The following is a 25,011-nucleotide window of genomic DNA, read 5'->3' on the forward strand; positions in this document are numbered from 1 at the left end:
TGCCTGCAAAAATGCATGTCTCCATTTCAGTGTATGCATCCACATGGAAAAGATACTCCTAGCTGGTAGCTCAAAGATCAATAAATGGCACAGTTTTATAGTCTCATAGTCTCACAGTCCCATGTGATACCCAAAAATTCTTGTTTTCCTGCACTGTTGTGAATCTTCAGCCTCTCTCCCAACACTAAAGTATAAGCCAGGGCATTATTACTTGCTTACTTGTAGGGAGCAACATATTGCTTCACAGCCATCAAAACGTAGCATGAATCAAAGATCTCTCCTCAATCTCTTACCATACAAAGCTGTGAGGACATCAGCCCTTTTTCTGCCAGAGGCAGCGCTGCCTGGAGGTGTGAGGCCACCACCACCCCCAGTCCCCTCCTCTCTAGACTGGTGCATGTGGAGCAGAAGTAGCAGCTTTGTTGAAGCCTTAATTTATAACGTGTCTGCTGTCCCTTATTTATGGTCCTTTATTCAGTAATTGCCAAAATTAACATGAATCATAAATGGTTGCTAATTTTAGAGAGAAGTCCTATAAAATGAGATTTGTTTTGTTTTACCTCTGGGAGAAAAGATCTCTGTAGGGGCTTCCATGCTGGAGTGCTATCCCATATCCTTTGCTGCTGATGCTGTTTCCAATGACTGTCACAGAGCATTCATCATCCGTCAGCGCAGCATATTCTACCACTGTCACGTCCCACAGGAAAGCATAGTTTCCTTTCTTTGCCTGTAAATACAGCATGAGCACAACATGATCTAAACCAAATTACATTTCTAGGTAAGACAAAACCCATGCAAGCAAACAAACCCTGAGCTTGTCATTACTCTATGGTAGTATTCCATTAGGTCAGAGTTTATTCATCTTGGTACATTTCTAATACTCTTTGCTCCCAGCAGTACCTCATCTAGTCCAATCTCATTAAAATGTATTCCATTTTTAATAGGAATACATAGGATAACATAGCCAATTGTAATTGTAGGCAAGGTTTACATAACAGGATATTAAAAATAAATTAAAGCTATTGCCTTCGCTGATGAAATTTGATGTATGTTTTGTAAGAGACATGGAGTGTGACTGGCTCCATACATTCATGTAACACCATGGGTATAGCATAAGCACTAAGAGATGCTTCCTAGTCATCACAGTCACCGAAACTGTAACTTTACAGCTTTCTTCACAAAAGAAAAAGCCCCTTCCAAGAAATATGTTAGTCCTCTAACAAAAGGCATGCTTTGAGCTTCCTTTTTTTTTTTCCACAGGTAAGAACAGTCATCAGCATCTCCTATTATCTCAGTTTTGGGACAAATACTGTTTTAATTTAGCACACACCCACTCATATCAGCCTTAATTGGGACTTAAACCAATGCCTGTATGTAGTGCATATGATGAATGTAAATCACCTTACTTAACATAAGATGTAAGAAACATCCCTGGATAGGGATTCTGTAAAGAAAAAAGTCATCAAAGTCATCATTTTATTTGGTTAAAGTAATCATTAGTTTCCTAATATATTTAAGTAGTATGTTTTTAAGTCTCTAGTGAACATACAGAGCACAATGGAACAGATGGGCTGGAACATCTAATGCAAGTAAATTATTTCAGATCTTTCTTTAGGTTAGAACAAGGCAAGGTGGAGAACTGAAGTCCTGCATATATTTGTTTGGTTCCCATAAGCTCCCTTAGGCAGTGGTTGCAGCTTTGACACAGAATTAGCTCATCCTTCCATATATTTTCCATTTTTGTGTAAGCTCAGTTTTTGATTTCATCTGTAAGGCTGTAAGACTCCGTTAGTTATTGCATTATATTGGACTCCTCAGTTGAGCAATTAAGCTAATTTACTTCACCATGCTTTGATATAAACCATAGCTTTCTGAAGTCTCTGATAGCTGTTTAAACATCACAATGATTCAAATGGGTGAGTTATTCTCTAGTGGGTGGAATCCAGGGAAACAAAGATTGTCTGGATTTTCTGTAAGCTATTTGCCACAATCCACATCTTTTCCCCACTTTCCTTCTAACTTCAAGGCAGTTCTGTGTTAGACCAAAGTCAAAATGTTATATCCTCCTTCTTTCATAATATTTAAATGAGCCTGTACTGACCGCTTTAAAAATATTTTTTTGTTAAAGGCATGCTACCATTGTGGGCTTGTCCCTGCTTTCTCCTTTGTCACCTCCCTGGTGAGTTCAGAGTAACAGCAATTAATACATGTAGCCACAGAACTGTTGATATACTAGTACAAAACCTTATTAAAATCTAAACTACAGTATGGGCCTTGCAGGAGTTATTAAAATAGGAGCCACAAGGCTACTGTTAAAATCATACTTTGATTTACCTGACACATCTTACTGAACTAGCATGTTCGTAAAAATATCTCTCACTTTGAGGTCACTGTATGAAACCAGACCAGAGCAAGACTTCCACATCTGCATTGTAATACTATGCCTGGCTGTCTACCTAAACTGGTAATGGTGGCACAAAGGAGGAAAGAACAAACAAGTTACTGTTTACTGTATGCAACAGGCAGAAAAGGCTCATAACCTATTAACACAAGGATGTGTAAAAAGTTAAGCATGGCAAGGGAGTGATTCCTCAAGGCACCTAGCCTCTATTCAGCCAGCAACCTACATTCTTGGAAGCCTAAAATGTGCTTTACAAAGGTATTTTCTGAATGATCACATACAACTAACCGGGTTGTTAGCAGCAAATCTCTGAATCTTGCCCTCTGCTTTTCCTGTGATGGGCTTTAAAAATTCACATTTTATGCTTTCACGTCTTGCAGTGGTGCTGATGGGCCTCCTACCTGGTTAGGAGCAACAGGCAATGGGCATCAGTCCCATTGGTCTTCCTGACAGGGGAAGACCATCAAAAGTCCCATTTTTGCACATCTCAGGCAGATTGTGTTTTATGGTAAATAGTACATAGGCTTTTGTTACCTACAATAGAAAACTGTCCAAGTGCATTAAAAATATGTACTAATTGAGGCAAAGACAACAGCACTTGATACTCTACACAGAATTTATACAAAATCCCTGTTTTTAGAGAGCTAAAACTTGCCTGACGGATGTACAGAAAGAGAAAACCCAGAAAAAATCACTGTGCTAAAGTGTGTCTTGCATTTTTCTCTTTGCTTGTTTGTTTCTTTTAGACAGCTGTATCTTTTGGTTGTTTTAGAATTGCTCTGTAAGTGATCTTTTCAAATTTACAATTTAGAAAAGAAAAACCCATCTCATATATTCCTCATTTTTTTCTTGATAATATTTGAGGAACACACTCTTCCTCAAATACTCAATTTCAGTTATAAGTCAATGTCTAGATGTTCTGATTTCAGGTCACATTATTGATTTTCCTTTTCAAGCATCATCATTCTGTACTTTAGTTTATATAGAAGAGCTGTGTACACTTCCAATGTTGGACATCAGATCTTTTGAAAGGATCTACTTTTCTTGCATTTGCAGTGTTACTGTCCTAAGTAACATCCTACAACTGTAAGTGGTTAATACACAAAGCCAGACAGGTCTCTTCATAAAAATTTCATATTTTTTGTGACATAAATAATTCTATCCAGTGCAATCACATCTGTAGAGCATTATTTCCCTGACAGCCTGATCATTTTAGCATAATCGGGAATCTGAGTTTTGAACTCTTAGTTATGCATGCTTCTCAACTCCCAGAAATATTGGGTGTAAGACGGTTTCTCCTCTTTGATTGCCGAAACCAGAATCTTGAAATACCCCTTTTTCCTAAGGGAAGATTTGACTCTTCCAAAACTTTTTTCACCAGTGTTCTTCTCTGGAGAGTGAAGACCTTGTACTATTAGTGTGTTCATTGCATGGAAGGCTTCCTTATGACCAAGTGTTTATTTGCTGCATAAATTCAGCATCCTTGATATCCCTGTTAATACCTGTTGTGACGGCTAAGCAGTATTGTCTGTTCAATTTAAAGAAAATCTGTCAAACTTAGAAAAACGTATGTACAAGACACACAACCCACACACATACATGTGTGTTTGAGATAGTGTTACATTCTCTATAGCTTCAGTAGGCAAGCAGCAAAAGCCAAATAAAATCAAATTGACACTTTCAACCAAAAATCAACCCAAAACTTTTAAAAAGTAGTTTAAATTATTCATTTTTGTCACGTGAAAAAATGCATGCGTGCACATGTGCATACCCCTTAGCTTCCAGGCCTGAGGGATATGCACAGTAGGAAGACTAAGAATTCCATGAAATGTGGTAATGACCCATGGGATGTATAAGCAGCAACTGTCTCAAGGCTACCTAGTTGCATATGACAAAGATGTACCTACCCATGAAACCGAGTCCTAATCACAATACAGCAAAAATCCATATCCTGAGGCTCTTGCATTCACAAGTCAGGCAACTAAAGCCTGCACTGTATGTTTTTAGGGCCCACAAAATTTTCTAGTGATCAGACATCATTGCGAAGATAATACAGAGAGAAAGATGGTAAAAGGGAATGTGGCAAATAGCTGAGAATAGGTAAGATAGCTTGAATAAAGAACAAAATAAAACAATAATAAGCTAAACTTTAGACTTTTAATTGGCTTTCAAGTTTGGTTCTTTTGCGAAGGCCTTACTGGAACTCTCAGCATGCAGGCATATTGCAGAATAAAACAAAAATAGCATGGTTAAACTTTCAAAAACCTCTTTAATTGAAATTCAGCCAAAGCAAAGCTCATTTATTCCACCCAGGTGGAACTACTATGGTGATTTACACCAAAGTCACCAGATTTATCTTTGGTTGAAGAGGTTTAAGAAAGCAGATTTAAGAATAAAAGAACCCCATAGGCAAAACTTATATGAAATATATTTCTTCATAATCATAAATAGAAAATAGAAGGCATGGGAAAATTGCTTCCTAGATATAATAAGGACCGCAAAAAGAACAATAATACTTAGCTGTAAGCAACCTCATATTGTCACTCTTCAACATGGGAGGAGATGGAAGAATATTGTTCAAAGGGTCCTGACTTATTGATGGTAAAATGATGGATTTTTTCAAAGAAAGCATGGTAAGAAATAATAACTTGAAAAAAGGATGAATTTCCAATTGATCAATGATGTGTGATGTATCTAAAACTTATGAAGAAGCTACCACACTAAAGTGCCAGTATAATGCAACTTTCATGATTAATTTACAGTCAGAACAGTGTCACTGCAACTGATCCCAATATATAGCTGGTACTACAGAAATATCAAAAAGTAACCTTTACATTGGGATTAGTGGAGAAGTTAAAAAACTGCTTGGGTAACATTTACTATCTATAAAGAACTGTTTTAAGAGAAGCAACACAGTTCTAATAAAATCAAAAACATGTAATTTAATCCTGTTCAAATGATTTTAAAATTAATATAACTAAGGAGCCACTGAAGGATGTAATATATTCAGGTTTAAGGAGGCATTTGCTTTTACTCCAAAGGGGTCAAGAAATAGAGAAATTTTTGAGGACTCCTGAAAACATATAGATGAGCAACCATAATTCACAATATAAAATCTGCTGTGCACAATAAATTATTGGAAAATATAGTTTTAAAAATCTTATTAATTGAACTTTTAAAATTACTCTTACTTTCAAGATAAAAATGAACAGAGGTGACTGTTCAATAAGAAATGCTCTGATTTAAGGTTTAGAGTTCAGTAAGGGACAGAATCTTTTGAAGGAAGCAAAAAAGGGAAGGAATAAACTCTTACTGTGTCATTGCCTACATCAATGATGCGTTCACATTTTGCACTGTACTTGATTTTGATCACTTTCCATCAAAAGTGATAACACAGGAAGAAAAGGATTCAGAGAAATTTTGGCACCAAATTGATTGGACAGGAGAACAGTCTCCACCAAAGCACAGCCTTTAGAAAATACAACTGTAACAGTTTAATTCTCCTATATGTATATATATATATATAAGATATATATCTATAGGATTACATAAGGGTCATATTACTTCATTCTTTCAAAGCAAAAAATGGCTGCCCACAGTGAAAAAAAGTCACAGGTTATTACATATGTTGTAGTAATTAGTAATTGCCTTGAAGAACCAATGGCCAGTGGGTATTATGCAAAGAGTTTGCTGAGATTTTCAAATGGCTTAGAAATGTGTGCACTTCCAGTACCAATGTCCACCTGGGATAAGATGGCAGGAGCTACATACTGCATGATTCTTTGGGATCCTGTCTGTAGCTTGACCCAGAAAGAAACTTTCTATATGACAGCATTAGTCAATCCTCATTCCTCTCAGAAAACTCAAGTGTCAAAATAGCATTTTGTATGGAGCAGTGATTTGTCTGGTAACCTCCTCCTATGCTATGCAGAGATGTTTATGAATAGCATAATGTTTTCCATCTTTAATAACCGCTTTCAACTGCCGTGAGTGTACGACAAAAACAACTTGCCCCCTCAGCTCTGAAATATCCTTCTGTCACTTATGTGACTTTGCAGTACATTAATGCCCTTTCCATAGCTCTACCAGTGTTTCAGAAGCTCTGCCTTGACAATGGGAGGTAGTCATTGTGGCTACAGGGACTGTGTTGTGTCTGGAGACCTCTGCCATGGCAACCAAATGCCACAAAAGCTTTCAGGACTTTGTTCCACTATTATCCTTTTGTTTTTAGGCAGTCAAAGGGAGTAGGAAAATCTCCAGAAAATGGAGAGAGGTAAATGGAATAGAGACAAATATCTGAAATACCTGCCTGTACCACAAATAAGCAGCACTCTCCTGTTTTACATTAAAGCGGCATTGCTGTCTTTGTAACTGCAGCTGAGCTGTGATGCTGTCTGAAGAAAATGGAAAGAAGAAGGAGGGGAGAAAGGATAATAGTGGCTTTTTTTTGTTTGTTTGGTTTGGGTGGTTTTATTTTTTGCATTGTGTCAGGCAAGTCCTCATTCAGAAAAATGGTTTGGGGATCTTTTCATGCTAGAGAAATTTTAGATTTCTTATAAAAATACATTTTTAAGGCACATTTACTTCTTTTTCATACAGCAGTACGTGTTTCTGGATGGGAAGTCCCATTTCCTTGGCCATCATGAATTCTCCTTTAGAAAAAACAATTTCTAGCTATAATGCTTGACATGAAAAACTTGTCTCCATTCAAAGAGCTCAGTGAGCTATGAAGAGCAACATTTAAACTACACAACAGTTTAGTTGGCAATGTTATGAAACATTCAACCAAATTTATGCAAGTGTCTAATCAAACAGCAGCCTTGGTCAGTTTTGGGGACTGAAGTAAATTTGGTTATTGTTGACATTAATTGAATGAGCCAATCAACTGGTATAAAAATCATCCTACAATATTGAAATCAAACTTAATATGAAAAGTTATCACATAGATAGGATGGAGCTGCCAGTCCCGTACACATAATATAATTAGTATTCTGAAAAGCCTGCCAATCTACGGGTACATGTCTGGCTTAAGCAAATCTAGCTGTAATAAATGACAGGAGGCTTACAGAATAAGTGTGTGGTCATATCTAAGAGAAATAAAAGCATGGTGAAGAGCATGTGAAAGCACAGCAACATGTGATTTCATTTTTTAAAGTTTAGAATAAACAAAGAAAATGTTGCATTAACATTTTGTTCTAGGAGAAATAATTCTGTGTTCAGTGAATCCCTTGATTCTTGCTCATGTTTCAGTAAGCTCAATCCACCACCTCAGAAAAAAAAAAACCAAACCACTGAAATGACAGGAGTCAGTACCTGGATAATGTAAAGAATGACATTCAAAATGGTATTATCAGAGCTCTCAAGAAACTGAGAAACCTTATGGCCAGATCCAAAGAAGGACTTACATACTGAAGATTTAGGTAGAACTAAAGTACTTACATTCAAAACCATGACCCCAAAATATGATTCTAACCTGCCATTGGGTTACTAGAAGGAAGGGACTAGATAGGGACCTTTTTTTCTGGTTTTAATGACAATACAGGTGCTTTCCTGTGACTGAACATTATTAACGGTATGCAAACAACATTAATACAGCACAAAAATTAAATTAACCCCCCTGTGATCTACTTTTACCTTTCTGATGCCTTCAGAAGGGTTCGATACACAATTATCTGCTCCATTATTCTTACTGATAGTCCTCCACAGTTCAGCAAATGTGTTATCCTGCTCCAAAGGGTTGGTCCCTTTTGCTTTAAAGTATTCATACACTGCTGAATCCCTGACTGTGCCATAAGATATATCCATTTGTTTGGACAGATCCTGAAATGTTCTGAAATTCAAGCGATATTGAGGTATTAGTATTATGTAGTACATTACCCAAGATTTCATTCAAGAAATGATTACTATGTCATTAGTCAAAAAGCACTTACCCTCACTGAGTAACATCTGCATATCTCTTTTCTCATCATAAAAGAAAGCAAAGGAGTAATGTAATTGTATTGATACTGTATTAACTATATCCGAGCTCTTTTTCACCCCAGCAAAGACTTTTTTTTTAGACAGATAACATTCATGTTAAATGTTACAATTCTAAGTTTTCACAGTAACATAGTGCAAAACAAAGACTTACTTGACCACAGGAAACCATCAGTTAATAAATACAAACTTCCAGCCCCATCAGCATCACTAGAAATACGTTGCAGAATTCAGTGGAATTAGTTTGCAGTTACACTAATACTCCATCTGACTCAATCAATACAGCTGTTTCAAACAAACAAAAGTCTTGCTTACAAATTCCACTGACTCTCTCTCTCTCTCTCTCTCTCCCTCTCTCCCTCTCTCTCCCTCTCTCTCTCTCTTTTCACAGCCTCTGGTAAAACAGGCATTTTTCATTCACATACAGGCCTAACTTTCATTTACTCATCATACCACTCTGGAAGTGTACATGGGCCTCAACCTGAGTGGCTGTGAATGCACCATTTATTTTCAAATGGTACAGAATGTAATTCACTCCTGGTTTACAGCCTTTTCTGCACAGAAAGGTGTAAATCACTGCCTGCATCAATGAAAACCAGGCTAAGTTTCAAAACATTTAAGGTGGAATCACCCACATCAGAAACAGCATCCACCTTTGTACATTCATTCCCATTCTCTGCCTCCTTCCTATGTCCTCAGTATCACTTCTGTGTAGTGCCACCATTTTTTTGATCTGAGCATACACACACACACGTTCAACCACTGACCACCCCATGCAGGGACCAAACTAGATCTCAGTCTCGAAATAAACCAAACTGGTTTATTTTGCATTTTATAATGTATAACTTCACATAATAACGCAACATGCTTCTGATATGACCAACAGACTAACACTGAGATCAGTCAAATTGAAGCAACCCTCTCTACTCCCCTCACTTCTTTCTCTCCAAAACAATCTTTTAGAAAAAAAAAATCCTCAAAACATCTGAAAGGCCAGCTCATGCCACCTCCCACCTGCCTCCAACTCCTGGAGCCACAAAAGCAAAACATTTTGCCTTGCAGCTCTTGCAGAAGATTTCTTCACAATGCTACTGAGGAGACTTCACTTGGCCCATGAGCTGAAACTGTTTTCCATACAACAGACAGTACACTCTTTTCTCTGTTTCACCACAAGGATGCCACTGGTAACACCTCACACCCACATAAAAGCCCCTCCAACACTATTTAAAAGCAAAGCAATCCGGGCATATACACAACACTATATAAAACTATGTAGAAAACTCTTCCTTCTTCTCCATCATGTCACATCCAGGCCTCCCAAGTCTGGCTCCAAAAGGGCTCCTGTATGGCCAGCTCTGTCCCCAGGGCTGCAGCTCAGCAGGGATGCCTTTCCCACACCAGCCAGAACTCTTCAAACTCACAAGCTGCTTTGAACTGTTTAAGTGGTTTAAGTTCTTAAATTGTGTTAAGGACTTTTTATCATTTTAAGCTGTTAAGCAGCTTTAAGTAAGACTGTCTGAACAGTTTTTCTCTATATACATTGCACATTTGTGGATTTGGACTAACTGGGAGTTACATCAAGCCCCAAACCTTCTGATTTCTTTAGCTGTGTACATAGCACTTTGGTAAAGTACAGAATGAACACCCTGAAGGTTGCTGGAAATTCAAAATTCTAATGAAAAATGAAAGAATTTGTGACAGTTTTATTTCTCTCTTTGTTTAACAATCCTGAAAGTTAAATTCTGTTCTCCTAAATGTTTCCTGTACATTTCATTGAACAGGACCATTTTTCCTCCAGTCTCGATCAAAAATGATTACATGCTGCATTTAGCTCTGTCTTTATTTTTAAAAATAAATTTCATCATATCCCATGGAATTGCTTACATCCTGGGAATGGACAATCTGCCTGTTAAAGACACATTTCTGTCTATTCTATGTACAAATGATGCAGAAAGATACTCAGTATACACAGGAGGGTTTCTGTGGCAACCTTTTTCACACTAGGTTTAGCGTATGGATTTTGGCGTGTGTAGGAGTGCGTATTTGGTAGAAGCATAAACCTTTTAGCTGTTTTTTAACAGATCTTTCAGCTGATAACAACTTTACAAATGCCTACTGCTCATGCTGCTATACTGTTTGAAAGTCTGAACATGAGAGTTTGGATATTAAAAACAAGTAATTAAACCTGCATTTTAAATAATGTCAGTATTTTCTGGATCAATTCTGCTGCTTCTGCTGCTGTGGAAGATTTGTCAGAAATATGCCTTTTAGTTAAATTGTTCTTTATTGACAGTATTTTTGGTTTACCTAAACTACATTTTATTGACAATCAGTACTGTACAAAAGCACAGTACATGTTGCTTTTTGAGCACAGAAAAGCACAGTTTCTTCAATTCACTGAGCATCACAGGGCACAGTGAGTAAATGCAGGCTTTGTATCAAATGCTTTGCAATAAACAGATAATCAGTACTGATCGAAGGGAGAGAAGCACAACTTTTGCCTCAGTGTGATAAGGCAACTACTGCACCTTTGTTGGCAGAATTTCCTTGGAAGAGATAATGTGGAGTATTGCATGTCGTAAGGATTATGTGTGCCTTTCTCGCAGTACCTTACTTGATGTACTGTAAGAATAGCCACAGACACAGGAAATTCTCCATACTGCACTAACATTGGAAATATCCTATGAGGGAGACAGACGGTTGCCAAAAGATACAGTGAGGGGCACAGTAAGTAACCAAGCTTGCGAGCAGTTCCTGCAGCAGAAGTTCAGACGGATGGTGACTGTTTCAGTGAGAAAATAACCTTATGCCTTTACCAAATGGACAACTTAGCCAAAAACCTATTTCAGAAATTATTCTGACTGGGAATGGTCTAGACCACAGTTCTTACTCTGTAAAAAAAAATGTCTCCATATATTTCTGTACTGGAAGTGGTGGCATTGCTCAGTATCTCCACAGAGAGGTGAGAAGATCTGGACACGGCGGGTACAGTCACATATATAAAAGATACTGAATGGAGATTAGTATCTCCTGGCTTTTACAGGGTGAATTAAGGTAAGCACGTATGCAGTTTTTAAACATTGTTATTTTAATTCCAATAAGCCACTACGAGACAAAATCATTCACTGCTACATTTCAGATACTGGTTGTATTTTATAACAGTGTCATTCTCTAGAAGCAGCTGCTCTCAGGGTTCTTAAGCTTTATTTTTGCAACCAGCCATTAGCTGGATCCACCTTCTTTAGTCACTCAAATTCTTGCCTCACTTTACTATAGCAAAGGTTTCATGCATTAATATATAGAATAATTTGCAACAAAATTGTGTAGCACAACAAGATGCCCCATATACCTTACCACCTCAGTTATAGGATCTCACAACCCATTAAGGGCTCTCTGTAAGTGTGATTAAAGATAAAGCTAGTAAAGCAGAAAAAGCTGATGTTCCTCACAGTTACAGGAGGCTAACTTCAATTTATAGATAAATACATCCACTGTGTGATTTCTATAATAGACAAGTACATGTAAACCCATTCATTTAAGTAAATGTACCTGTGGTCAATCTAAACAAAAAGAGTGTCTTTTAAAACTGTATTACTAGCCAAATATTTAACACGTGTAGTTCTGCCTGCTAGAAAAATGCAACAACTGACACATAATTTCCAATGGAGTTGCAATTACATCCTGTAGAGTCAACTGAAAACTGGACTCTCTGCTTGTTTTATTTTCTGAAACATATTGACATAAACCATATGCAGCAGAATAAACAGTCAGGCAATAGCTGTGCTAGCATTTATCATTAGACCACTAGAAAGAGTTGCTAGAATAACTACACTGATTAAGTTGCACTTTCTGGAGATGTTTTCTTCCAGTAAAAGACTCATGTAGCTGTAGACATATAAACTAAAAATATGCTGCCACTATAGGCTTATGTTACTCTGGAATTGCTATAAACCCAAGACTTTCTGAATGGATGATATAAACAAATCTCATCTAAGTGACAGACTAAACCTGTTACTATGTGCTTTGAGGTAACTGCCGATCAATTAACCCATATTAAGAGATCAGGATCATCAGACATGATCAAAGTATTTTAAAAAATAAAAGGATAAAGGCTCCTGTCATTTCTAAATTAAAAAAAAAGTGAATTTTATTTTTCTTCATAGTAGCTTTATTTTTTTTTTTTAATTAAAAGTTCTTAAAGGATCAAGGAAGAGAGGCAAAAAAACCCAACTTGCTTATTGAGATTTTCTTCATCCTTACTGTTCATTTTTTAAAAAGTTTGTAGCAAGCTGCACATCTGGACTTGTGTTTAAAATCTGTTACTGTAAACAGGCCAGTTGGCTGGCACCACGATCATCCAGCAATAGTCTTTTACATCACAGTAATAAACTGTCCTGGTTTCAGAAGTAGCAGTCATTTTTCTCCTCCTTGGTAGCTGGTGCAGTGCAGTGTTTTGACTTTCAGCTCGGGAACAGAGCTGATAACAATGATGTTTTGGTTTGGCCAAGGACTTTGTGAGCCTCATGCTCTGCCAGGGAGGAGGGGAAGCTGGGAGGAAGCAGAGACAGGACACCTGACCCAAACTGACCAAAGAGGTATTCCATACCACAGCACGTCATGCCCAGGATGTAACTGGGAGTTAGCTGGAAGGGCTGGGGGACTGCAGGGTTGGAGGAGGTATCAGTCAGAGATTGGTCAGGCTGGGGGGGGGGTGAGTTATCGGTCAGCTGGTGGTGAGGTGATGTATTCTCTTCCCTTGTTGTTTCCTTTATCATTGTTATTATTGGTGGTAGCAGCAGTGATTTGTGTTATACCTTAGTTACTAAACTGTTCTTATCTCAACCCCTGGGAGTTGCATTCTTTTCGATTCTCTTCTCCATCCCTCTGGGAGTAGGGGGAGGGAAAGAAGTGGGGGGAGGGAGTGAACAAGTTACCTGACTGGGTTTAAACCACGACATAAACGTAGCCCTTAATCTTGGCTTCAGCCCTGGAAAAAACATAATGGGAAAATCCTGACAGCTCCTTGATTTAGAGGTAGTTTCTCCTTAACCTTCACAACTGCCTGTGTTCTGACACTATAAAGCTGGGGATTTTTCTAGTTTGCTAGTGCTTATGGAAAAATAATATCTCACTGTTTCTGAATCCACACTATTATTTTAAAAATATGCAAGATTTTTCATGCTTGGCTACTGTTCGTTCATCTGCACATATGCCACTAGCATTAGTAAAGCCTAAGATTAGACAAAGAAGCAGTGACCAGCACTTCACCCTCATTCTTCTGTGTTGTGAGTACACTTCAGAGTAACCTCTTCCTTCACAGCAGTATGTGTTTTGTCAAACATAAATAATTCCTTTTAACTAAAATTAATTAATTTTCTTAATATTAATCCTTAAGTCATATAGAGACAGTAAAATAAATTTGCTGCCATTTTCATATTTGGCACAGAAAGCTATGTTCTTTTACCTACGGAAGCCAGTGCCCTGACATTTTTGCTCAATGCAGCATAATATTTTAGGTGATGGCTGCCATCAAGATAAAATGTCCCAGAGATGGTGAGACTTTTTAAGCTTCTCTGCCTAAATGAAGGCTTAGAAATGCATACATAAAATGTACGGTACAAGTCCTAAATTTCAAATTTTTAAATACCTATAAACTACTTTATTTTCTTTTAAACTTTTTTCTTTTTTTCTTTTTTTTTTCCCCAGGGACATCTACAGAATTAAATATAAGGGCAGTTCCTAACTGTAAGTGTATCCTCAACAGGATATATGAGAATGAAATACGTGCTTTGCACATTGGGAAAAAAGTAAACCCACTAAACTTCTAAGTAAAAATTAAAGTATCTGAATTGATTTGACACCTTATGCCACCAGTATAAGCCCAAGAAATACCTACAAGCTGAGACCTAGAATATAAAATCCTTTCCAAAAAGAGCTTTGTTTGATAAAATTATCACCCATGGAAAATAATGAGTTGAAAGAGCTGAAAGAGAATTCTGCCTACTGTGATTTGCAGAAAAACATTCCACATTTGAAGACATAAAATTGCTCAGAACTACTTCCTCCATGGGTGTATTTGCCAAGACGATGAGAATGAATGAGAAAACAGCATTTAGTGTTGGTGACAACAGCAGTTCACCCACTGAGAGATGGACTTGTAAACCAAGCAAGCTTTGCAGGATCAGCTTTTCATTTGTACATGTCCTCAAGCAAGAAACCAGTCTGCAAAGCTGAATCAAGGTTGTGGGTGGTAGTGTGGTGGTATGGATAATTTATACATGAGTGGAAGATAATTCCGTTCAGAACCCGAGTCCTGACCTGGCTCCTGTTCATTTTCAATATCCACTTTTAAAGCAGCAAGGCAAAGGATTTCAGCCTTACTCTGTTACTCACAGATGAACAATCTTTGGGCTTTGGATCTCCATGTTAAGTAAAATTTATGAATGGATAGATCTTGTCTTAAGATATCTGAAACTGAGTCCAAACTGCCATGGAAAGACATTCTCTAGAACTAGTCTACCCAAGTTGAATAGTTTAACTGGTTGAAGACCGGGGAAAAAAAAAAGAAAACCACAACATAAATCCATCTGTTATGGATATAAATTGCCACTAGGGGATGTTAGTCTCACTGATTCAGAGACTTACATGAAAAGTTTCACTGTCTTACTGAACCCAAACTATGAAAGCACAAGTCCACTTAAAAACAGAAAAAGCAATAGCAGTGCCCCTAAACATTAATGCAACCAATGTTTAGTAAGCCTTCAGTTATACTGGAAAGAGCAATATATTAGGTGAATAATGAGATAGCATTAGAATTGACCTACCTTTAGCACCTGTGAGCATACAAAGTAAATGCCCATTAAAAAAGTAGTAAATATTATGGCAGATTCTATGATTTCCAACATTTGTTCCAGGTCCATATAGGAATGTTACTAGTGTGTGTTAAACTGGATGTAAGATACATAAACTAAAAGATGGGGCAATTTAAAGATTACTTTTAGTCAGGCCAAGTTCAAAGTACTGTGGGAATGACAATAGCCTTAATACAGAGAATATTAAAAGGAAAGCAAGTTTATCTCCACATCTAACAACCTTAGACTTCAGACAAATTAGGTCCATGGTTTTAATATGTGCATCTCTTGCTTTCTTTGAAATTATGAATAATCAAGCTGAGCTCCTAAATCAATCGTTAAATTGCCAACTTCTCTGTAGTCATATGATCAAATTCTGCATTGTTCTATTTCACTGCAAATCAAGTCACTTTAAATACTCTTAATTCTGTGCAGTGCTGTGCAGAGCAACAGGTTTCTTCCGCAAATTCACTGAACAAAATCTTTACTGATAGGGGTAGGCCAGTAGAAATTGGCAGCAGTCCTTGCATGCTTAGTATACACTCAGCAGGATCAAGTCCTTCACCAGCAAATATATCATTCTATAGTTTATATAAAACTTGTTTCATCAGCTGTCCATGAAAAATAGCATCCACTTTACTCTAAACAAAAGCCTTAACAGAAAAAGCCTCATCGGAGTTTCTACGAGGGAAGCCATAAGCATCAACAGAGTAAAACTACACTGAATCAATGGAGTTGCAGACCTCACAGCAGGACTAAACATTTCCAAATCACGGAAGGAGACAAACAGTGCAGGTAGTCAGGGCTATGTATGCGCTTGTCATCATCAGTGGAGTGGGAACAGCTGTTACCTGTGATTTCAAAGAAGCAGGGACTTCCCTGCAGTGGAGAAACCAATCAATTGGTATGTGTCACAGAACACGTTGCCATGTCAACCACATACTTTTACTATAGTTAGTGATGGAACTCCTCAGCAGGTAATGGCACTGCAGCACCTGTTTTCAGGATGATAATGGTCAGTGATGTCAGTGTGGTGGCATCTATGAGACTTTATCTGGATTGGGACTCACTGCCTTATATTAGGTGCAACCAAAAGCAAAGTATAACATTCAGTTATGGATTTACCACTAAAACCAGCCTTATTTCTGCCACAGGAGCAGGGAATTTGCTACATGTCTCCTGTGTCACATGTCATGGCAACAGTTCTGTCACCCTTCTAGCATAAGATCAGGACCTTCTCTCTCCTGCTGCCTCAAAGAAATTTCCTTTCTTAGGGTACCTAGCATACCTAACAGGTAGACCAGAACTGCTGAGATCAGTGAGGTTATTCATGCACACAAAAGCATATGCTCATATGCTCAAGGGTTTCCAGGATAGGAGACAAAGGTATAAACAGTAAGAAAAAGGCAAAACAAAATAGCCAAGTAATATATATACAACATACTAGAAGAACAGAACTTTTACAGCTTCCACAATTACTTCATTTATTTGAAACAGCTTCCACTAGCCTCAGCTCCTACATGCAAAGGGAAAGACAAGAAAACTTAACTGTCTTCCAAACTCCTGATACTGCAATGATTTCACTGCAGATCATTTTCACTGGGATTCTGTTCCCGCAGAGCTACTACATAATTAAGTTTTAAAGGAAGGGAACAATCAGCATGTATACCCATTGAAATGCAAAGTCTGTCAAGCTATTAATAAATGATACACTGTCATGTTTATGATTTTAACAGTAATTAATTACGCACTTTGTATTGGCAAAACATTTTTAGGCTTTGTGTACTTTCTAAGAGCCTAAGATGCAGTAGAAATATGTTCTATTACCATCACTTGAAATCGCACTTTTGCTTTACTGATCTGAGAATAATCTGCAGTATTTTTGCTAAACTCAAAGTGTGGGGAATGTAGGACAAAAATCCATACAACTAGGCTGTGTCCTATTGCTCACAGAACATCTTAATGTCTTCCAGTGGTTTATTTAGGAAACATGCCCATTTTCAAAAAAAGACTGCATATTTTCTGGCTGTGAGACTCAAATTTGGATCCAAAAATCAAAGTGGATTCTCATCATCATCAGTAAAACAGGTTCTTCCATAAACAAAATTAGACCTCTGGTTATTTCTATGCATTGCTATTTCTAAATGAGGCCCTCAGGACCACCTTGGCAGCTACAATCATCTGCAATGATCTGCACAAGTATGACTTGACTTGTTGCTGGATTGTAGAAGTTCATTTTGCCTAGAGCTGACACTGGCTCTGGTCCAGCACTGCACGTAAAGAAATCTGTTAAACAGCTAGAAATAAGCTAAACATCTCCTGATTGCCAGTCCAGTGTTTCTAACTATACTTCCAACCGTCCTGTTCTCCAAACATCCTCCAGGCAATAAAAGCACAAGTCACTTAGATTGCTTATTTTTCCATTAACTAGGGTTTTTCTTTGGTCACTTACTTGGATTTTTTTCTTTCTGGATGTCCCAGATTTTCTGCATTGTTATCATATGGTAAAGAAACCATGATGGTCCTTACAGTAGAAGATATGATTACTTTGCTTGAAAATATCTTCAAAAGCAAACAATAGCATAACAAATAACTCCATTAGTAGAGGCAGCAATGGAACTAATTTCCAGGGATTTGCATTTCAAAGCTGGATTCACTGGCAACCCGTACTGTGATCTCTGGATGAAGTTTCTCAAATAGCTGGGCATTTATGATTGCATATGAATTTATCTGATATTTAATAGAAGGAGAGAAATCAGAAGGCTTCCTTTATATTTACAAGGGGCATTTACAAGACCTCTCTTCACCACCCTCTTTTTCTGTATTTCTAACAAATTCATATCCTTGAGATATTCAAAGAAACACAGAATAGTTTGGGCCAGAAGGGACCCTCAAAGGTCATCTAGTCCAACTCCCATGCAATGAGCAGGCACATCCTGGACTAGATCAGGTTGCTCAGAACGACATCCAGCCTGGCCTGGAATGTCTCCAGGGATGGTGCATCCACCACCTCTCTAGGCAACCTGCGCCAGGATTTTATCACCCTCATTGTACAGAATTTTTTCATCACATCCAGCCTAAATCTCCCCTCTTTTAGTTTAAGACCATCACCCCTCATCCTATCACAACAGGACCTGCTAAAAAGTCTCTCCCCATTTTTCTTACAGGCTCCTTTTAAGTGCTGAAAGGCTGCAATAAGGTCTCCCCAGAGTCTTCTCTCCAGGCTGAACAACCTAGACTTTCTCAGACTTTCCTCACAGGAGAGGTGTTCCATCCCTCTGATCATTTTTGTGGCACTCCTCTGGACCCTCTCCAACAGGTCCATGTCTTTCCTGTACCAGTTTGGCCACCATGTTCACAATTTAAAAATGGAAAGTAGTAGACTGAAAGAGAGACATTTAGAGTAATCACATTAAAGGGTTGGTTTGTTTTTTTTTAAGATGCAGGCCCAAGTTGTCAAAAGCTGGAGCTTTAATTTGTATCCTGAGATCCACACTTAAACTACTACATGACTGGACAGATTTTCAGAACAGATCAAGGAAAGCTTTAGCACAACAGCACATCTGTAAGATGCTTGCAGATTCAGTTAAAAGACTGGAAAGGGATAATTGCTATGAGCAATTGCTGCTCATCCTGCAATAATCAGTCTTGCTAAAAAATCCGGGTTAGCCTGGGTCCATATTCTGTATTTGATACAACATTTAAAACACTTTGCCATCCAACCTTTCTTGCAGTAGCTTGAAGGGTTAACACATTAATTAAAGCAAGGTATTCTACTCCTTAAATGATTAATTAAAATAAAAAATGCAGCTGGTGTTTAACAGCAACTCAGTCCCAACAGCAGGTTTTAGTCACTTCACCTAAAACATATCATAAAGTTGGCATGAAAATCATATTGTCAGAACCAAACACATCTGGCGAGTGATACACAATTTTACATATAATGAAAATAACAAACTACCTCTATTATTTATGCAGATGCACTTTAAGTTGTTTGCTATGCTGATGTCTTTTACCATACACATTTGGAAGCTAAAAATCCTAATGATGGTTAATGATTAAGATCAAGAGGGAAGAAATTGCTTTTTCCCTTCTCAGCTAGTGCTATAAGCACTGATACCACTGCCGTTCTGTTTTGCTCTCAGATGACAAAGAGTAGCTTTTTAATTAAATAGAGTGGGGACTGATAAGCTTGGCTTATCTTGGTTCTGGCTTATAAAGTCCTTACTCAGGGCGAATGGTACTTTATACAATGACTGTTATGATACCATTATACTGTGAGGAGTTCCATTAAAGTCCATGAAATCCAAGTGTGGGATAAGGTCCTACTCAACTCCTTATTAAGTTTTGATTTATCCGGAGCTGTTGCATCCTGCAAGAAAAGAGATCTCGGTGCAGAAAGCTCTGGGCTGCTGCCTGCACTAGTGTCATCAGTCTCATAGCCAGGGTGGAAGGGCTGGATGAATTCACGTGGCTCAGATATGTCAGAGGTAAAAATGATGCCGGAAAAGAGCTTCACACCCTTCCCTTACGACAGGGAGTAAAGCAGAAGCTATCAATGTTGACATTAAAAAGAGAAGAAAACAGAAGAACTCTGAAGAGGCATCCTGATTGCTAGAACATGTGCTGGGTACTCCTGGGAAATCAAAACATAGGGCTCTTCATTAATACTGGAAGCACATACAGCATTCATCAGTTATCCCTGATGTCTAAAGTGCATGCATTACATATCCTTATTTTAAAGTCTGAAGGCCCATTTGCCTGTTTCTCAGAGGACCAAGACTGCAAGCATTGGGTGTACTTCCCCATTTCATTCTGAAGTAAACAGAAAAAGAGACCTTACCCTTTTTGCCTGTCTCTCCTCACCCTGAACACAAGTCTTGCCTGAAAAAATGAACCTCATGCTAGGAACATTCACAGCACTGCATAAAAACCAACTAGCTGTTTCTTATATTGAGATTAATTAGTTTATTGGGTAGCCTAATTACATACCTTGAAATATGAGCTTGGAAATTGTATTACTGCCATATGAAAGAAACACAGTCATTATTCTGACTGATGTTTTTCTATTCTTTTTTAAGATAGATATGACTATTCATAAATCAATTAAATCAGTGGCTTATTCTCCTAGGCTGGTTTTAATAGTTTAGAAGGCAAACAACTTTAGTGCATGTGATTGTATTTCTTCTAATGGAAATTTGGCAGCTATATCAAAATAACTTTTCTAAGGCAACACCATTCTCCCCTCATCTCCAGATGAGTCTGGAAACTGTATTATGTTATATGGGGGCAAGTGTGCAGAAGAGAACATTGCTTGGTAAGGCAGATCAGCCCAGGAAGTGGAAAGAACACATGTAATCATCCCTTAGCAATACAGTAATATTTCCAGAAATCTTTTCCTTCCCTCTAGAAAACCTTGTACAAGAACTAAGAAATAATAGGGAAGCACTTATGGTAATAAACAGTAGCATCACAGTCTCCAGGGAAACTAAGAATGCCCAGCTCTTTCTCCCCTCTAAACACCAATAACCTGCATCTATTGAAAGTGTGTTTTGCTGTTCTTGTTTGGTTGTTGGTCATTTTCTTTTTGAGTGTTTTTGGTTTTGTTTGGTTCGTTGGTTGTTTGGTTGGGTTTTTTACATCATCAGGAATAGTTTCTAAATCTCTTTATGAGAATAATCAATTTTTAAAGCCTTTTCTTTAACTGGCAAGTTTAGAGTTTTCCACCTCATGGCATAGATGGTCTATAAACATTTGAGAATGTATTGGAACAGCTTTTATTTCAGAAGATGAAATACCATCCTATATATCATTTAAGGTGTTAAGAGTTTAAGTGTGAAAAAGAATGATCTTCTATCATTATAAAGTGGCTATTTTAGGTTTGCATGAAAATGTCAAAGAGAAAAGCGACCAGATTAAAAGTGTTTGCAAGATGATGGAGCTCACTATCCTGAGAGACAAAAAAAAAAAAAAAAAAAAGAGAAAGAAAAAAAAGAGTAACAGCTTAAAAATAATGGATTTCAAAAGACCAGACCTCAACAGACTTCAGGAACTGCAGGAGAAAGCCTCTTGGGAAATTGACTTAAAGAATGCAGGACTACAGAAGGGCTGGCAATTCCTGAAAGAAACCATATCAAAGACACAGATGCAAACTATCTTAACATGAGGAGCTATAAGAATAAATTATAAAAAGCTGTTATAATGTCAGCAAGAGCTCTTTCAGGACCTAGAAAACCACAAGCATTTTGTTCTGATTATAAAACAGTAGTGCATCCATTTGACTAATTACATACTAGAAATACATGGGAGAAAAAAATCAAAGAATCAAAAATAAATCCTCCTCAATGCCAATGAATAAGCTTATATGCTCTAAGATGTTACTGCACAAAGCAGTTTGTGTCATCCCTCAACTGAAGTTCCTGAAGTCCTCTGCCCACAACAGAGCTGATGAAAACACACATGCCTGTACCCCAGCTATCCCATACAAAGTCTGATTTCTTAATTTATGGCTGATTTCATCAGTACAACATGAAACAGATTACTGTGCACTGTAACTCTTCCCTCCATCCAAAATAATCTAAAGAAATAAACAGTTCAGTGCATGTTCCTTACAGTCACAGTCAGCCTGCTGAAACTGAATATATGGCAATGAACAGAAGGTGCGAAAATTACTTTTGCTGCCAGGTGGGTGAGAAATTCTGGTGCTGAACAACCATGGTATGTGAATGACAGAAGCACTACTTAGGTGGAGATGTTGGTGAGGAACTGTGCAAGATGAGAAGATGGTTTATTTTACAAGAGTAAATGAAGCATTTCCCAAAATATGCAACAGATTAGCAGAGCTGGAAGCTCATTTATGTCCTGTCTGAGCTGATAGCAAGTAAACAAATAAGTACAACTTTCCCTTATACAAGTAGGTACACCTACTTTCAACTTCATCTCATTGTTTAAAAAGAATTAGCTTACTGCAATAAAGTGCTAATTATTGGTAGTTCTGTGAATGCAATTATGCACCTCATAATAGCAAAACCTGCATGACTTTTATAATAGGGTCCCCTATTACACCAATGACTCTGACCAGCACAGGTAAATGGTATAAAATAAAAGAAATTTTATAGGTTTTTGATTTTTTTTTTTTTTTTATGTGTTTGGTTGGTTGGTTTTGGTTGGGTTTTTTTGTTATGTTTGGGTTTTTTTTTTCTTTTCTTGGGGGGAGGGGCCTGTTTGGTTGGTTGGTTTTGGGGTTTCTTTTGGTTGTTTTGTTTTTTTTTTTTTCCCAGGCAGCTCTTTCACTACCAAGTGTCATGAAGATATTTATATTTTCTCAGGCTCTACTTGGCTTCTCACTTTGAGGGTCTTTGTTTAAATTCTTAAGTATTTATATGTTTAAGTACTTAAATACAAAGATATTTACCATAAAGGCATGTAAGAGTATCTGTCTGTCCAAAAGAATATCAAAGATAGCCATTAGGCAAACACATGGTATAGTATGTTAACACGCAAAAAGCAGTTAGGTAATTTTGCATTGTAGGTCAAATAAATATCTACTTGATACAGTGGAAAAAAATATTAAAGTTTTTGCAGGAGTGAAAATGTCTGAAGCTTTAAGGCCATCTCTATTTGAATTGCTATAGTAATAATTATTTTGCCTTTTTAATATCCTGCTATATTATATTGTATTATCAGTTCATATAAGACATTAAATCAGCTTCTTTAGAGAAAACCAACAGAAATACAAATGCTCTATTGGGCAAAAATCATCTATTACCGCATTTTGTGTTGTTTACCCCTTAGGAGTCACACAGAAGATAAAACACAACAAAATAAGCCATAGGTACTATCCTTGTAATAAAAGGAAACCACACACTACAACAAAGAAGGCTGAATTCAGGAGCCAATGATATTTAATGCATGCAGAAATTGTACAGCTACACTACTCTATGGACAGCCAGTGAACAACATATATTAATTTGAGAAAAACTGACTTAAAAGGTGACTCAATCTGAGTTGAGAAGGGACTGTGTATCAAATCTCAGCTTTGAACTAATCCTTGTACATTTTGATGGGCTGTCATGAGGGTTGTGGCTCTTGCTACATTTTTACCCTTCCAAAGCAAAAGAAAAAAATAATGAAAAAATCATTTTATTACATGCACAGATGGTAGATTTTGCTAACGTCATATCCAAATAATTTTCTTCTCTAATGTGCTCATGCATATGAATGTTAATGCCTCAATGCACTTAAGTCACAGAACTTCTCAATAACACGAACAAATTAAGAGATGCTACAATATAGATGTCATAAAAGTAGAGTTGAAGAGGGTGTGGAATCACAGATCTCTTCGTTTGCCATTGATCTCTAATATATGCCACATTTTTAATAATGGCAACTGAATAGATGGAATGCAGTCTTGATTTTCAGCTGTGTATTCTCATTTCTTCCCCAGAAAAATGTCCTCAGGAAATATTTGCTTGCCTTCTTGCTCAATTAGATAGGAGTAATTAGGTTTCATTTTAAGCCGTGGTTGAAAGGCATATGCCAACATTCAGAAAGCATTTTAAAAGGCTCTAGACTTTTTGAAGCCCTGGATTTCCCAGAAGCACACACTGGGCAACACCATCAATGAAAGTGAAATGGAAAGACAGACAATGGGGGTTCTAGCACTGGCAACAACAGTGTTTTGTCCTGTGCCTGAGCCAAGCTCTGCCCTTTAGCACTGCTGCCCTGCTGCACAGGCTCCAGAGTATTTCCTATGAAATTTCTTCAATGTGGGCTAAACAGGGAACACTCTGGAAAGAAAAAAAGTCTTGAGTTTTTGTCCTTGCTCATTCACTTGCATCTTTCTTACACTCCTTTTTAGCCTTAATTTTTTATGGATGAACTTAATCGAGTTATTTAATGACTGAAGCTTTTGCTCACAGGCCTTACGTAATAATTCTGATAATTATTTTTTATCACGCTCATTCATACATGCCTCCTGCCAACGTGCCTGAGGTGCTGCACAGACACTGCAAAACAGCACAAATTAAACATAACAAAAGAAAATCCAATGACGTATTTAGAAAGGCATGTATGATATTAACGAGAAAGTCTGTTTTCAAACATGAGAAATTTCAAGGCAAACCCACTGCAAATACAGAGGGATTCCTGTGAGTTTCTTGCTACCAACCCTATCAAATGCACTTAGCTACAGCAGATGAAACCTTTGTTCATTTCCCTCCAGCTGGCATCTTCAGAACACTTTCCTCATTTTATTTAAAATATTTTTAGATTGTTTCTGGTTTGTATGCAACCTGGAAGATCTCTCTGTTTTGAGAGCTACAGAGCTATTATAATATGGTCATTTCTGGCTATCATCTTTAAAGCAGTTAAACTGACATCATGCCACATAAGATACCAAAACAATTGTTACTCTGTTACACAGAAAGGGAACTGCGACAGAAAGGACACTAAGCTTGCCAAGATCAAAAAAAGCTTGTGAAATAAAAAGAATTTGCACTCAAGTTGTCCAAGTGACAGACTATCACCCCATCTAAGCTGCAGTACATCTTCAGCTGTCACTAAAACACATGAAACTTGGGGATTAAAATGCAGATAAGGAACACCTTAAGAAACAACACATGTGGACAAATATGACTGCATTTGTATCCAGTCCATGACTACATATATACAAATGCCTTTCAAAAACATCTACAGCATGTGCAAATGTTAAGGATCAATTTGCTGAAATCTTTAAACTCTTAACTCCTGATTTTGCAAATTGCCTACTGTTTTAACATCCTT

The 25,011-nt window shown here is 37.5% G+C and overlaps 1 protein-coding gene across 3 annotated transcripts in view; it reads right to left on the reverse strand.

Annotated features, from left to right (window-relative positions):
• The window catches only part of GRID1 (glutamate ionotropic receptor delta type subunit 1), a 593,210-nt gene that overhangs the window by 19,192 nt on the left and 549,007 nt on the right, over positions 1-25,011 (reverse strand). For all 3 annotated transcript variants that reach the window (XM_062634051.1, XM_062634050.1, XM_062634052.1), the window contains 2 exons: positions 8,036-8,231; positions 561-727 (listed from right to left, as the gene is read on the reverse strand). In XM_062634051.1, coding sequence (XP_062490035.1) covers positions 561-727; positions 8,036-8,231 — 363 coding nt within the window. The remainder of the gene's footprint in view (positions 1-560; positions 728-8,035; positions 8,232-25,011) is intronic.

This window comes from Pezoporus occidentalis, unplaced genomic scaffold (genome assembly GCF_034315485.1).
Source record: "Pezoporus occidentalis ecotype Australia unplaced genomic scaffold, CSIRO_AGI_Poc_V1 ctg41, whole genome shotgun sequence".
Taxonomy (NCBI): domain Eukaryota; kingdom Metazoa; phylum Chordata; class Aves; order Psittaciformes; family Psittacidae; genus Pezoporus; species Pezoporus occidentalis.